This window comes from Sciurus carolinensis, chromosome 10, assembly GCF_902686445.1.
Source record: "Sciurus carolinensis chromosome 10, mSciCar1.2, whole genome shotgun sequence".
Taxonomy (NCBI): domain Eukaryota; kingdom Metazoa; phylum Chordata; class Mammalia; order Rodentia; family Sciuridae; genus Sciurus; species Sciurus carolinensis.
This window is the reverse complement of record NC_062222.1, coordinates 69164567-69179794: the sequence shown is the minus strand read 5'-3', so window position 1 is coordinate 69179794 and position 15228 is coordinate 69164567. Positions and strand designations below refer to the sequence as shown.

The window sequence follows — 15228 nt, the reverse complement described above, 5'->3', positions numbered from 1 at the left end:
TCACCAGCACTAGAAAAAAACAAAAACAAAAACAAAAACAAAGTTTATCTGGGGAATGCTAATTTCACCAATAACTATTTGTTATTTTAGGGTTTCAGAACTCTCAGCAAGTAATAACTAAGAATTAATGAATATAAATGCCAAATTAAAATAATCATTTCATCTTACGCTAACTTTCTTCTTTACCCTCCCTTATAGCCTTTATATTGCAATTTAAACATGAGATTAAAATCATTCCAATCATAACATATAAGTGTAGAACCAAAAGTTTGCCTTGTGCAATTATAAAAACCCTCATTTTCCACAATGCAATGAAGAAACTGAGGTAAGAAGGAACAAAGGCAGTCTCACCTTTAGTGTGACATCACAGAGTTCTCCATTTTCATAAAATCGAAGAAGAGAACCATGAAAATCTTTCCAAGCTTCATTTGCTTCAAAGATAAAGGAGTCTTCATCACAATCATTAACTGAAGATCTATTCTTTATTTGCTGGTGCTGCTGCCTTTTCCCCTTAGTGAAGTGATTCTTAACTTGTTTCCCATTCATAGATTCTGAAGCCATTTGCAATACTCTTCTTTTAATATACTCTTCTCAAGCATCCCATTTATCTTTCTTTTTTTAAAGGTAAGACATACAGTAGATGCAGCCACTAAATTTCAAACATTTTCCAAAATTTACTCAATTGCCATTGTACGGTTTGCTGAAATTGAAAAAAAAAAAAAAAACAACAAAATGAAGACAAACCAAAAGGAAAAAACCTCAAATTAGTAACTATATATAAAATAACCATATCAATCATTATTAAAACAGTAACCTTGAAGCTTTTATGCTAAGTGGCATCAGATCTTGGTACACAAAAAAACAAAACGAAATAAAATTTAATAAGAAAATTAAAAAGCACATGACTTTGAGAGGTGGAAAGCATCATCTTCAAACTCAGAGGCCATGAAATAAAAATTTGAAGTTAAGAAATTATTCAGGGATACAAGGAAAAAAACCAGAAGGCTGTTTTGATTCAGTTAGGTTCATCCTATAGATTCTGAGGTCAGACCATGGTTTTACAACTTACCAACTGTATGACCCTGGGTAACTGAAAACCTGCTTAAACCTCAGTTATCTTTTCTGTGAAATGGAAATACCACTTACAGGAATATTTTGAAGATTAGTGATACTGAATGGCCGGGTGTTAAAAATTGCTGCATTATAATATAAAGACCTCATTTTATTTCTACGTAAAATTAGTATTCACATGTAAAATCAAACTTACCTTGTCATCAGTGCTGTCTAATTAATATTCACAAGATCAACAGTATTATGTCATAACTCCACTTTGGTGACAGGAACAAAGAATTAAAAGCAATTACTCAACCACTTATGGGCTGTGTGACCATTTTTGAAGGCTTTATTAATCGCAGTTTTTTCATCTATAGCACAGATACCTATCCATTCCTAGGATTATCCTGAGAATTACTTGAAATGCAATAATAGATTTACAAGTGCTTATATACTATAAATCATGGTACAAATATTGATATTATTAGAGTGGAAAGTTTTGATATTATGCAACTTCAGAAAATTATAAGTACCTTAACCAAAACTTTAGTTGTATCAGCTTCTTTATGTTAATCTTATAGTTTCCAGCTTTTGAAGGAAACAAGATGGTATATGTTAAATTATAGACTGTAGTTATTAATATCTTCTTAAAGTTTTTGTGGCAGACCCCCAATAAGTTATGTCTTCATGTAATCCTGTTGCATGCAGAAAGAACCTGTGACTTGCTTCTAATTACCAGAATATGGAAAAGTGATGGAATATCATGCTCTTAATTATTGTGTTAGTCACCTTTTCATTGCTGTGTCTGAGATACCTGACAAGAACAACTTAGAGGAAGAAAGGTTTATTTTGGGTTCACAGGTTCAGTCCTTGGTCAGTCAACTCCATTGCTATAGGCTCAAAATGAGGCAGAACATCAGGACAGAAGGGTGTGGCAGAGGAAAGTGGCTCTGTTTGTGGCAGCCAGGAAAGAGAGAAAGAGAGAGAGAGAGAGAGAGAGAGAGAGAGAGAGAGAGAGAGAGAGAGAGAGAGGCACCAGGTACAAAATAAAATTACTAGGGGCACACCCTCAGTGATCCACTTCTTCCAGCTATTCCAGTGATAACAGTGATAACTGCTTACAGTCATCACCCGGTAATACATTCAAATTATTAATCCATCAAGTGGCTCAATCCACTGATTAGGTTTTAGCTTGCATGATCTAATCATTTCACCTTTGAACATTCCTGCCTTGTCACATGAGCTTTTTTGCATTGTCACATGAGCTTTTGGGGGGATACCTCACATCTAAACCATAACAATTATACTACAGTATATAATAACTGTGTGAGTAGACTGCAGTGAGAGGCTCTCCAGCAGGTCTTAAAAAGCACACTACTATGCGGAGAGCCATATAGCAGGGAACTGCAGGCAATCCCTAGGACCTGAGGGAGGCCTCTACTCAGTAAAAAGTTAAGGCCTTCATTCATTCAGCTTTGAAGAAATAAATTCTACCAATGATTGGAATGAGTGTCAAAGAAGATTTTTCCATAGTTGAGCATACAAATGAGAAATGCAGCCTAAAACTTCACTGCAGCCTTGTGAAATTCTAAGCATAGGAACAAATTAAGCTATGCCAAGATATCTGGCCCACAGGATGTTAGAAATACAGATAGTGCTACAGTTTGGATCTTGAATATTCCCCTAAAGGCCCTTAAAGGCTTGGTCACCAGCCTATAGTACTATTCGGAAGTGGAGAAACCTTTCAAAGGTGGATTCTACTGGGAGGAAGTTAGGTTACTGGGGGCATGCTCTTGAAATGGATATTAGGATCCCAGTCCCTTCCTTTCTCCCTCTTTGCTTCTGGGCCACCATGAGGTGAGGGGTTCCCTCCATTACACTCTTCCACCACAGGTCCAAAAGCAACAGGAACAAGTGACCACAGATTGAAACCATGAGTCAAAATATGTGTTTCCCCCTTATAAGTTGATTCTTTCAGGTATTTCGTTACAGTGAAGTAATAAAGCTATAGTTTGGATATGAGGTAGCCACCCAAAAAGTTCATGTGACAATGCAGGAATGTTCAGAGATGAAACAGTCAGCTTATGGCAGCAGTAAAGCAATCAGTGGATTAATTAATTTGACTGATTAGTAATCTGAATGGACAAACTAGGTGGTAACTAAGCAGGTGGTCACAGTTGGAGAGGTAGATTACTGGGGACATGCTCTTAGGGATTATATCTTATTCCCCTGGCTACTCCCTCTCTATCTCCTATGCTTTCTGGCTGCCATAGCAGAGCATCTTTCCTCTGCCATGCCTTTTTGTCATGATGTTCCTCACCTTGAGTCCAGAGTAATAGAGTCAGCCAAGCATAGGTTGAACCTCTGTACTAAATAAACTCTTCCTCTTCTAAGTTGTTCATGTCATGTACTTCAGTCACAGTGACGAAAAGCTAAGGCCCTAACTAACTGAAATATCTGTTAGGTCTAAAATTTTATCTGGTGAAGGCATTTATAGATATTCTAATAGCTACTAACTACTTCCATAACAAGTGTTTAAAAGTTCACATTCTTGCTTCAAAATCAACAGAGGGCTGGGGATATAGCTCAGTGATAGAGTGCTTGTGTAGCATGTATAAGGACTTGGGTTCAATTCCTAATACCATGTAGACACACAAAAAAAGATACGGACTGGCTAAATAGATTAAAAAAAAACAACCAACAATATGCTTCCTATTAGAAACAAATCTCTAGTAAAGACACTGATTGAAAGAATAGAAACGTATATCCTAAGCAAATGGACACCTGAAGCAATCAGGAATACTGATATCAGATACTGATATCTGATATCTGACAGAATAAACTTCAATACAAATGGTGAGTCACTACATAGTGGCCAGGGGATCAACTTAAAAAGAAGATACAATGACTGTTCAACTTATATACCCCTGACATTAGTGTTGATACAAAACAAACACTGTTAAGTCTGGGGACTAGGAATGTAGCTCAGTGGTAGAATGCTGGCTTGCCTGACATTCATGTGTATGTGAAACACTGGGTTCAAGCCCCAGCATCAGACACACAAAAAATTCCACCAACAAACAAAAGGACCAGATGGCTTTGCTGATGAATTTTACCAAAGCCAATAAAGAAAAACTAATGCTAATTTTTCTCAAACTATTCCATAGAATTCAAAGAGAGAATACACTTCCAAAGTCATTATTTAAGGGCCAGTATTACCCCATTACCAAAATCAGACAAGGAAATAACCAAAACACACAAAAAAAATGAAAAAAACTACAGAACGATATTTCTAAGGAACACAGATGAAAAACTCTCAACAAAATACCAGCAAATAGAATTTAACAGCATATCAAAAACACCATTCACCAGGACCAAGTTTGTGTTATTCTAGATATTTAGTCAGCTTTCCATCACTTTGACAAAATACCTAAGAAAATCAACTTAAGAGGAGAAAAGTTTATTTTGGCTCAGTTTCAAAGGTTTCAGTCTGAGTTTGACTGGCTCCTTGCCTTGGACCTGAGACAAAGAATATCGTGGTAGAAGTATGTGGCAGAGAAGGCTGTTCATTTCATGGTAGCAGGAAGCAAAGAGAGAGAAAGGATCCAGGGACAAAATACACCCTTCAAAGGCATACCCTCAATGATCTACTTCTTCCAATGAGGCTCCATCTACTAAAGTTTCTATCACTTCCCAAAATCACCCCCAGCTGGGAGCCAAGCCTTCAATATATGATCCTTTGAGAGACATTCTAGATTCAAACCATAATTCCAGGGACGCAAGGATGGTTCAACACATGCAAGTAAATAAACATAATACATCACTTCAACAGAATGAAGAATAAAAACCAGATGATCACCTTTATAGAAGCCAAAAAAGCATTTGATAAAATTTAACATACCTTCATGCTAAAACCCCTGAACTAATAATAAGTATGGAAGGATTGTACAGTGGGCTAGGAATGTAAATCAGTGGTAGAGTGTTTAACAAGCATCTATGAGGTCCTGTGTTAAATCCCCATTCCCTCTCTCTCTCTCTCTCTCTCTCTCTCTCTCTCTCTCTAACACACACACACATATACACACAAAAGGCAGCTATATATGATAAACCCACAGTCAACATCATACTTTATGGGGAAAAATTGAAAGCATTTCCTCTAAGATTAGGATGAGAACAAGTGTGTCCACTCTCTCACCACTATTATTCAATATAGTACTAGAAGTTTTAGGCAAATCAGGCAAAATAAAGAAACAAAAGATATTCCATTAGTAAGGGAAGAAGTCAAACTATCCCTGTTTACAGATGATATTATTCCATAATACAGAAAAATCTGAAGACTCCACCAGAAGATTATTAGAATTAACAAATGAGTTCAGGATACAAAATCAACATAAAAAATATCGTAGGTTTGACTGGGGATGCAGCTCAGTGGTGGAGTGCTTGCCTAGCATGTGCAAGGCCCTGGGTTTAAATCCCCAGCAAAGAAGAAAAAAAAAAATCAGTAGCTTTTTAAAATGAATTTGCTAAGAAAGAAATCATGAAAGAAATCACACTTATAATAGATACATGTATATGTATACACTCATATGGATACATGCGTATATATAGTATGTATATATTTATATATAAATTATTTTACTTTATAAATTATATATATAAATTGTTACATATAAAATATTATATATACATATACACATGCCTGTGTATAGAGATACACACACACACACACACACACACACAAATAAACTTGACCAAGGAAGTAAAAGGCCCCTACAATGAAAATCACAAAACACTAATGAAACAAAAGACACAAAAAGATGGAAAGACCTTCTATGTTCATGGACTGGAAGAATTAATATTGTTAATATTCTATGCAATGCCTATCAAAATACCAATGGCATTCTTTATAGAACTAGAAAAAATAATGCTAAAATTCATATGGAAGCAAAACGACCCTAAATAGTCAAAACAATCGAGAAAAAGAACAAAGCTGAAGGAATCACAATACCTGATTAGAAGGTATACTACAGAACCATAATAACCCAAACAGTACATTGGCATAAAATTAGACACAGAGACCAACAGAACAGAGATTCCAAAAAACAAAACCAAACCTACACAAATACATACACAACCACACACACACACATACACACACACACACACACACACACACACACACCTATAGCCAACTGATTCTTGACAAAGGTGACAAAAACATCCAAGGACAGCCTCTTCAATAATGGTTTTCCACATGCAGAAGATGAAAACGTGACCCCTATTGCTCACCTTGTACAAAAATGAACTCAAGTTGGGCAAGATGGTACACACCTGTATTCCCAGCTACTCAGGAGGCTGAGGCAAGAGGAATACAAGTTCAAGGCGTGCCTGGGCCACTGAGTAAGACCCTGTCTCAAAATAATAAATAATAATAATAATGAAGGGTTGAGGATATAGCTCAATGGCATAGCACCAAAGGATTCAATTCCCAGGACTACAAAAAAAAAAAAAAAAGTCAATTCAAAGACTTAACTATGAGAACTCGAACTCTGAAGCCTACTAGAAACACTTCGAGGCAATGGTTCATGGCAATGGTTTTCTGGATAAAACCACAAAAAGTTCAGGAAACAAGAGCAAAAATTGAAATTGACAACTGGGAGTATATAAAACTAAAAAGTTTCTGCTCAGCAAAGGAAATGTGAAGAGAAAACCTATAAAGTGGGTGAAGATGTTTGGTAACTATTCATCTCAGAGAGGGCTAATATTAATATCCATAATATATAAGGAACTAAAAAAATGCTTAACAACAAAAACCCAAGTGATAAAATTAAAAATAGGAAATGACCTGAGCAGACACTTCTCTGAAGAATACAGATGGACAACAAATAAAAAATGTTCAATATCACTAGCCATCAGGGAAATGAAAATCAAAACTACAATGAAATAAAGAAATATTAAACCCATAAAAACCGTAACTAAACCACTATAACAACATACTGATAACAACATATTGAAGAAGAAAAAAACATATAAGGAGTGTAAGATCTCTCCAGTCAACAAAGCAAAAAAAGAAAAAAAAAGACACACATTGAAAAGAAATAAAACTGTACATTTTTGTAGACATGATTACCTATGCAAAACATTCCCAAAGAACACTTAAGAACTAGTAAATTTAGAAAGGTCACAAAATACAAGGTAAACATACAAAATTTATATTTCTAAATAATAATATTGCATAATTGAAAATTGAAATTTTAAAAATTCACCATTTCCAGTGGTTGAAGAAAATGAAATACTCAGGTATAAATCTAACAAGACATGTAGAGAATCTGTATGTTGAAAAGTATTCTTAAAACAAACCAAAGAAAACTAAGTAAATGGAGAGCTACAGGTTCATAGCCTGGAAGACAACATAATAAATGCTGATCTTCTGAAAATTGATGTTCTGATTTAAAAAAATTCCAATCAAAATCACAAAAACTTTATTTTGGTAGATATAAACAAGCTAAGTCTAAAATTTATAATGGAAAGTAATCAAAATACAGAAAATAATTTTAAGCTGGGTGTGGTACATGGCTGTATCCCAGCGACTTGAGAGGCTGAGGCAAGAGGATCATGAGTTCAAAGTCAGCCTCAGCAACTTCGTGAGGCTCTAAGTCTCAAAATAAAATATAAAAAGGGCTGTGGACATAGCTCAGGGGTTAAGTAGCCCTGGTTCAATTCCCTAGTACAAAAATAAATAAAACAATTTTAAAACAGAATAAGGTATGAGGAATCACAACATACATGCCTTCAGCAACATAAATAGAGTAATATTAGGTTATAAACCAAGGTAGAAGAGAAATATCATTTTGTCTGTGCCATACTGATATAATGAAATGAGTAAATAAGTAGGAAAGAACAGACAAATTTCCCATGAAAAAGAATCTCAAGTGTAGCTCAGTGGTAGAACAATGGCCTGACAAGCATGAGGACCTGGGTTTAATCCCCACCACCACAGGGAGGAAGAACAGGATTCCAAGTAAATTATGTAGATACTTCACACTTGAGATGCGGTTGCATACTGTGACATCCTTCTAAAGAGTACAGTATGAAAGGGACAAAAAAAGACTAACTTTACAATGGAGAAACTTGACAAGTATTACCTCCGACAAGTGATTAAGATTAGCATCAACATTAGTAGTCAACACTGACAATATGTAGCCTTAATATAAAATGATGAGAATGGCATTTTATCTCTGTAGGGATCTCTACAAAGTCCCTAACTGCAATCTAATCATGAGAAAAACATCAGACAATTCCCAATTAAAAGGCACTTTTCAAAATAGCTGAAAAGTTGATGAAACACAAGGGAAAATCTGATTACTGTGAGAGTCAAGAGGAGTCCAAAGAGAAATGACAACTAAATGTAATGTGGTGTCCTGAACAGGATCCTAGAACAAAGTAAAATGTGGCCTTTAGTTAATAAAAATGCATCAGTATTAGCTTATTAATTGGAATAAATATACCATATTAATGTAAGATGTTAATACTAGGAGAAAGCAGTTGGTGGGGGGTATATATGGCATTTTTTTGTGCTATCTTTACAATTTCTCTGGAATTCTAAAACTGTTCCGAAATATGGGCTGGGGGCGTAGCTTAGTTGTAGAACACTTTCCTAGCATGGGGAAGCAAACTATTTTAAAATAAAAAGCTTATTTTAAAAAGAGACAAGATGGTAATGGTAAATAGAAAGACATCAATTACCTAGAAGGGGGAGTTCTGAAATAGACCTAAAAAATATGGTCAACTGATTTTTGACAAAGTCCAAAGCAGTTCAACGGGGTAAAGAATTCTTTCAATAAATGATATTAGAACAACTGAACATCCATTTTTAAAAAAAGAATTTTGACCTAAGGCTCATATCTAATATAAAAATTAACTAAAAAATCGATCAGAGATTATCTGCTATATATACATGTATACTATGAATATATATACTATACTTACAGTTTTATGTAGTTTGATCTATTTTATATAGTACATATATTTTTGTGTTGGGGTGTAGCTCAGTGGTAGAGTGCTTTCCTAGCATGTGCAAGGCCCTGAGTTCAATCTCTAGTAACACAAAAAATACTTGCCCCAAGTTCTAGTTCTTAGAAAAAAGAGTTATAAGATTCATTTTTTTAAAAATGTTCAAATGAACTCCATCAAAATTTAAAACACTCGGTTAGGGGTATAGCTCAGTGATACAGAATTTGCCTGTGAAATGCTGTGAAGCCCTGGATTCATCAAGACTACTACTAGCACAAAACAAAAATGAAAAAGAAAAGAAAGAAAAATAAAAATTTTTCACATTAAGAAAGGCTCCAGACCAGGAGTAAATGTTTGCAAAATACATATATGACAAAAAATATGTATTCCAAATATATAAAGAACTTTCTAATTTAAATGTAATAAGATGAACAATCCAATTAAAATATGAGCAAAATGGCACATGCTGGAATGCAGTTCAGAGGTAAAGTACTTGTCTAGTATGCACAAATCCTGGGTTCAATCTCCTCCCATAACAGTCCAAAATATACATATATACATATATATATATAGCAAAGACTTAAGGCATCATCAGTGAGGATGGCAAATAAGCATACAAAAAGATATTCGACATTACTGCTACCAGGGAAATGAAAATTAAAATCATGAACTACCACTATACAACTATCAGAATGGCTAAAATAAAAAATAACAATATCGAGTGCTAGTGAAAATCTGAAATCCCTGAAATTTTTATATACTGCTGGTGGGAATGCAAAAATTTTTATATACTTCTGGTGGGAATGTAGTACTCAAAAAAGAAATAATTTATAATTTATTATTTCCTAAAGAGTTAAACATATATTATAACCCAAAATCAGACTCAGTAATTTACTTTTAAATGAAAACTTAGGTTTCCACAAAAATTTGTATATAAAAATTTATTGTGGCTCTACTCAACACTGCTAAAACCTGCATATAACCTGTTATGATTTGCATGTGAGGTATCCCCCAAAAGCTCATGTGTGACACAATGCAAGAAGGTTCAGAGGAGAAATGGTTGGGTTATGAGAGCCTTAACCCAATCAGTGAATTAATTACCTGATGGGACTGAGTGGTAACTGAAGGCAGGTAGGTGTGGAGGGAGGAGGTGGGGCACTGGGGGGTGTGGCTTTGGGGTATATACTTGTACCTCTCTGCTGCTTGATCATCATGTGAACTGCTTCTCAGCCATACTCTTCCATCATGATGCTTAAGCCTTAGCCCTGAGGAATGGAGCCAGCTGTCTATGGACTAAGACTTTTGAAACCCTGAGCCCCCAAATCAATTTTTCCTCCTACAGTTGTTCTTTTTGGATCTTTTAGTCGTAGCAGCGAAAAAACTGACTAAAACAGAAATTGTTACCAGGAGTGGGGTCACTGACTATGTGGTTAAGAAGCTTTTGGAGTTTTTTGGAATTGGTTGGAGAAATTTTGAGGTATTTAGCAATGCAAGCTAAAAATGCTTTAGATCATTGTAAGCGGAGCTTAATGGCCAATTCTGGTGGGAGCTCAGAAGATCAGAGTGCCAATAGGACCACAGATAGTGAAGACAGGGCTCAAGAGGGTTTAGAGGAAAAGAAGGACACTAATGGTAATTGGACTAAAGGCCATTCGCATTATGTTCTGGCTGAAAAGTTGTCTGCATTTTGTCCTTGTTCTAATACTTTCTATGAAGCTAATTTTAAGAGTGATGGACTTTTTAATCTGATGGAGGAAGTATGTAGGCAGCACAGCATTCAGGCAGTGGCACTGATATTGCTGGTGGCTTTTAGCCAAGTTTGCTGTGTGATATTCAGGAGCAGAAAGCAGAGCAGAAAGATTTGCGAAACTTGGACATGAAAGGTGGGAAGAAAACTGGGGCTAAGGAAGTTGCAATTGTTAAAGAGATTACCCACCCCTACAGAAGTGCTAAAGACTTTGCACAGAGACAATAAGAAAGATAGTTTGAAGGCATCTCAGGAGCTGGCAAAACCATACCCATCTTTAGGTTCAAGGAACTAAAAGTGAAAATTCTCTTGAGAAGAGACTAGTGGGGAATCCTTGCACAAGGGGACCTAGGAAGTGTTTTCAGGGTGCTCAGCCACCCAGACACTCAGAGGCTGCTGCAGCCAGGGTCCCTAGAAGCTTGGCTACTTCTTAAGATGGTGGCATACCTTGGTGTCAACCATGTAGTGCTGGTTCTGCAAGATTGCTGAAGTTAGTAGTCAGAGAGGCTTCCCTCAAGATTTCAAAGGAAGGCCTGGGAAGCCAGGCAGAGTGTAGCAAGGTCAGAGTCTCTGTAAGCAGCCCCTGAGAAGGTGATACAGGGAGATTTGAGGAGGAAGCCGAAGCTGCAGTGGAGACCCCTGAGATCTAGAAATGTCAGTAACGTGGGACATCATCCTATGAGAGCTGCAGGAACTGAGCAGGACAAGCTAACAGAAAGGTCACTTGGGCTGCAACCAATAAGGCCATAGAGGTGGATCTACACAAGCCCTCTGGACAGAATATCATGCTGCCTTGTGCCCCAGATGCTGGAGGACTTTTTGCCCAGCTGGATGTCAGTCTTACATTGGTCCTATGCCTTCTTTCTATGCCCCTGTTCTTATGTTCTGTACCTTTATATACTGGATACTTGTAAATTGCTTTTGATTTTTATAGGTGTTCACAATGCAAGTTTGCTCTGAGTCTCAGAGGAGACTTTGGATTTGAACCTTTGGGCAATCTTGTAACTGTTGAGACTATGGGGACTCTTGGAAATGGACAAAGTGTATTTTGCATTGTAGATGGCTGTGAGTTTTGGGGGGCCATGGGCAGAATGTTATGATCTGGATGTGCGGTGTCCCCCAGAAGCTCATGTGTGAGTCAATGCAAGAAGATTCAGAGGAGAAATGATTGGGTTATGAAAGCCTTAACCCAATCAGTGAATTAATCACCTGATGGAATTAACTGAGTGGCAACTAAAGGCAGGCAGGGTGTGGCTGGAGGAGGTGAGGCATTGAGGACTTGGCTTTGGGTATACATTTGTATTTGGAGTGGAGTGTCTCTCTCTCTCTCTCTCTCTCTCTCTCTCTCTCTCTCTCTTTCTGCTGTCTGATCATCATGTGAGCTGCTTCTCTCAGTCACACTCTTCTGCCATGATGTTCAGCCTCACCTTGAGCCCTGAGGAATGAAGCTGGCTGTCTATGGATTGAGACTTCTGAAACCGTGAGCCCCCAAATAAACTTTTCCTCCTACAGTTATTCTTGTCGGGTCTTTTAGTCGCAGCAGCGAAAAAACTGACAAAAACATAACCCAAATGACCTTCAACAAGTGAGTGGATAGACCAACTATGGCACACAAACACAATGGAATACTGCTCCATAATAAAAAGGAATGAACTTGGTACATATAATTTGATGAATCTCAAGGACATTATAATGAGTGAAAGAAGATGGTCTCAAAAGGTTACACACTTTATAATTTCATTTATATGACATTCTCAAAAAGATAAAATCATAGTGCTAGAAAACAGATCAGTAGTTGCCAAAAATTAGGGACAGGGAAAGGTGTAAATATAAAAAGCACAACAAAGTTCTGGGGATTAATGAACTCTTTGGTATTCCATTTTGGTAGCAAATAGACACATTTATATAATTATTAAAATTCAATGAACTATATACCAAAAATGTCAATTTCACTCTATGATAAAATAAAAAACAGTTGAGCACAGTGGCACATGCCTTTAATCCCAGTTATTCTGGTGGCTGAAGCTGGAGGCTGGCAAGTTCAAGGCAAGTCCAGGCACTTAGTGACACCCTGTTTCAAAACAAAAAATAAGAAGGAATAGAGATATAGCTCAGTGGTAAAGCCCCCTATCAGGGTTCAAGCCTCAGGACCACCAAAAATTTTAAAAATACAAAGGAAATTAAAAAAAAATTATTCTAACATATTCATTAGAAAATTCAAAGAACACAAGACAATATATCACAAGTTACTCTAACGGCTAAGGAATAAATCAGCTCACAAAATAAGATATAAAGGCAGACAGCACCATCATCATCACCACCATCATCACAATGATGATGGAAAACACTATCTGTTTTAAGCGCTTTATGGATATTAAATTATTTAGTCTTCACTCAACTCTATGAGGCAGCCACTTCTATTTTGTTCTTTTAATAGGTGAGGAAACTGAGGCACAGTGAAAAAGAGTGGCCTCAAACCTAGGTAGCAGGCTCAAGGTTATGTGCTATTAATCACGACACTACAGTTCAGAGTATTGCACAAGTGAAACAGAATCACAGAACAAAAGATATATATTGCTTTTTTTTTTTCTTTAAAAAAAGGTCCCTATCTTCTCCCCTCTAAAACTAGCTATTCTTTCTGTTTCCTTTACTTTTTCAAATGGTATTACCATTTTATCAGTTACCCTAATTCAAAACTCAAGCCACGTTTAACTCCTCTCAACTTCCACCATGCGTCAGTTTCAATTCTTCTGGGTTCTGCTTAGAAAAACCTATTCATCTCTTTCTTCCTACCTCTCTGATCTCTACTTTCTCTTATTTTACTATAGTTCTGATCCATATCATATCTTATCTGGATCATGTATCCCACATCCCTCTTTTCCATCTGTAAATATCTATCAAGGGCAATGCTGCTAGATTTGTTTAGCTCTGTCAGTTCCATACAAGTTTAACGTATATGGTTCAAATAGTTTATCTTAACATTCAAGGCCCTCCTTGCTCTGGCTCTAGTCTATTTCTAGTCTTTTCTTCCATTAATTTTTTTTCCATTAATTTTTAATATAAGTAGGGGGAATAGGAAAGTAGATGAAGGACTACTGTTTTGTTTGTTTGTTTGTTGCAGTGCTGGGAATCAGATCCAGATCCTTGCACATGCTAGGCAAGCACCCACTGAGCTACATTCATTCATTTAAAAAAAAAATTGTTTTTTTTGATACAGGATCTCACAAAGTTGCCCAGGTTGGCCTTATATATGCCATCTTTCTGCCTCAGCTTTCTGAGTAGCTGGGAATACAGGTGTGTGTCACTATGTCTGGCTAACATTGCTTATTAAACCACTATGTGCCACATTGCCAGAAATCTTACACATACTCTCATTTAAGCATCATAACATTATAGATGACCTAAACGTTTGTGACTTAAGTCATACATTTAGAAAATGGTAGGAGCTAGAAACTCAATCCAGCTGACTAAACCCATTCTTTTTCTAATATATCACAGACTTCATTATTCAGTTTTTCTCAAATATATGTGCAGGTGCTATTTCTTGTGGGAGAATAATGTCAAGATCCAGCTTAAACAATGCTTCTTTTATGATTCCTTCTCTAACCTTCCCAATGGAGTTGTGTGTTCCCTTCTGTGAACCTCTATAAGTCTAAGTCTAATTTTCTTCCTTTTGTGTTTTAGACTTGTTTGATTAATATATTTTAAACTGGTTTACAGTCTTTTTTTGTTTGTTTGTTTGTTTGTTTGTTTGGAGGGGAGAGGACAAGGAATTGCACAGGGTTTCAGGTATGCTAAACTGCAATATACCACTGAGCTACACATCCCCCACTTCCAGACCCCAGAAGACTACAATTCTTAAAAAAGTTTTGTTTTCTCTCTCTGTGTGTGTGTGTTCATTCATAGATACACATGCATGTATATACATATACATATAAACATACATATGCTATAGGTACTGTGGATTGAACCCAGGGACACAGTACCACTAAGCTGCACCCCCAGTATTTTTTTCCTTTTTTTTTGAAAAAGGGTCTTGCTAAGGTAGGCCTTAACATAAGTTTTGTGGAATGGGTTTTTTTTTTTTTTTTTCTCTTCAACATTAAAAATTAATAGTGAAGAGAAAAAAAAACCCTAGGTCAACCAAGTATTTGAGCATTATAATCTGAGATTCTGATTCTAAAATTAAGAGATTAAAACCATCAGAAAAAAAAGAGATGGTTCATAAGTTTATTTCTATCATACTCTGAAATGTTACTATAATTAAACAGGAAGCTGAGAACCGCCCCACACCATTTTTGTTTTTGTTCCCATAAGTGCCAGTGTCAATCAACAAAAGAGAAAGTCATGAAGAAAAAGAACTTCAAGCAAAAGCAGAGAGATTTTACTTGTTCAGTACAAAGACTATAACAAAA

At 36.3% G+C, this 15228-nt stretch overlaps 1 protein-coding gene across 4 annotated transcripts in view; it reads right to left on the bottom strand.

Annotated features, from left to right (window-relative positions):
• Positions 1–15228, bottom strand: part of Klhl8 (kelch like family member 8) — a 65101-nt gene that overhangs the window by 36097 nt on the left and 13776 nt on the right. For all 4 annotated transcript variants that reach the window (XM_047567323.1, XM_047567324.1, XM_047567321.1 and 1 more), the window contains exon 2: positions 352–700. In XM_047567323.1, coding sequence (XP_047423279.1) covers positions 352–561 — 210 coding nt within the window. In that variant the 5' untranslated portion in view covers positions 562–700. The remainder of the gene's footprint in view (positions 1–351; positions 701–15228) is intronic.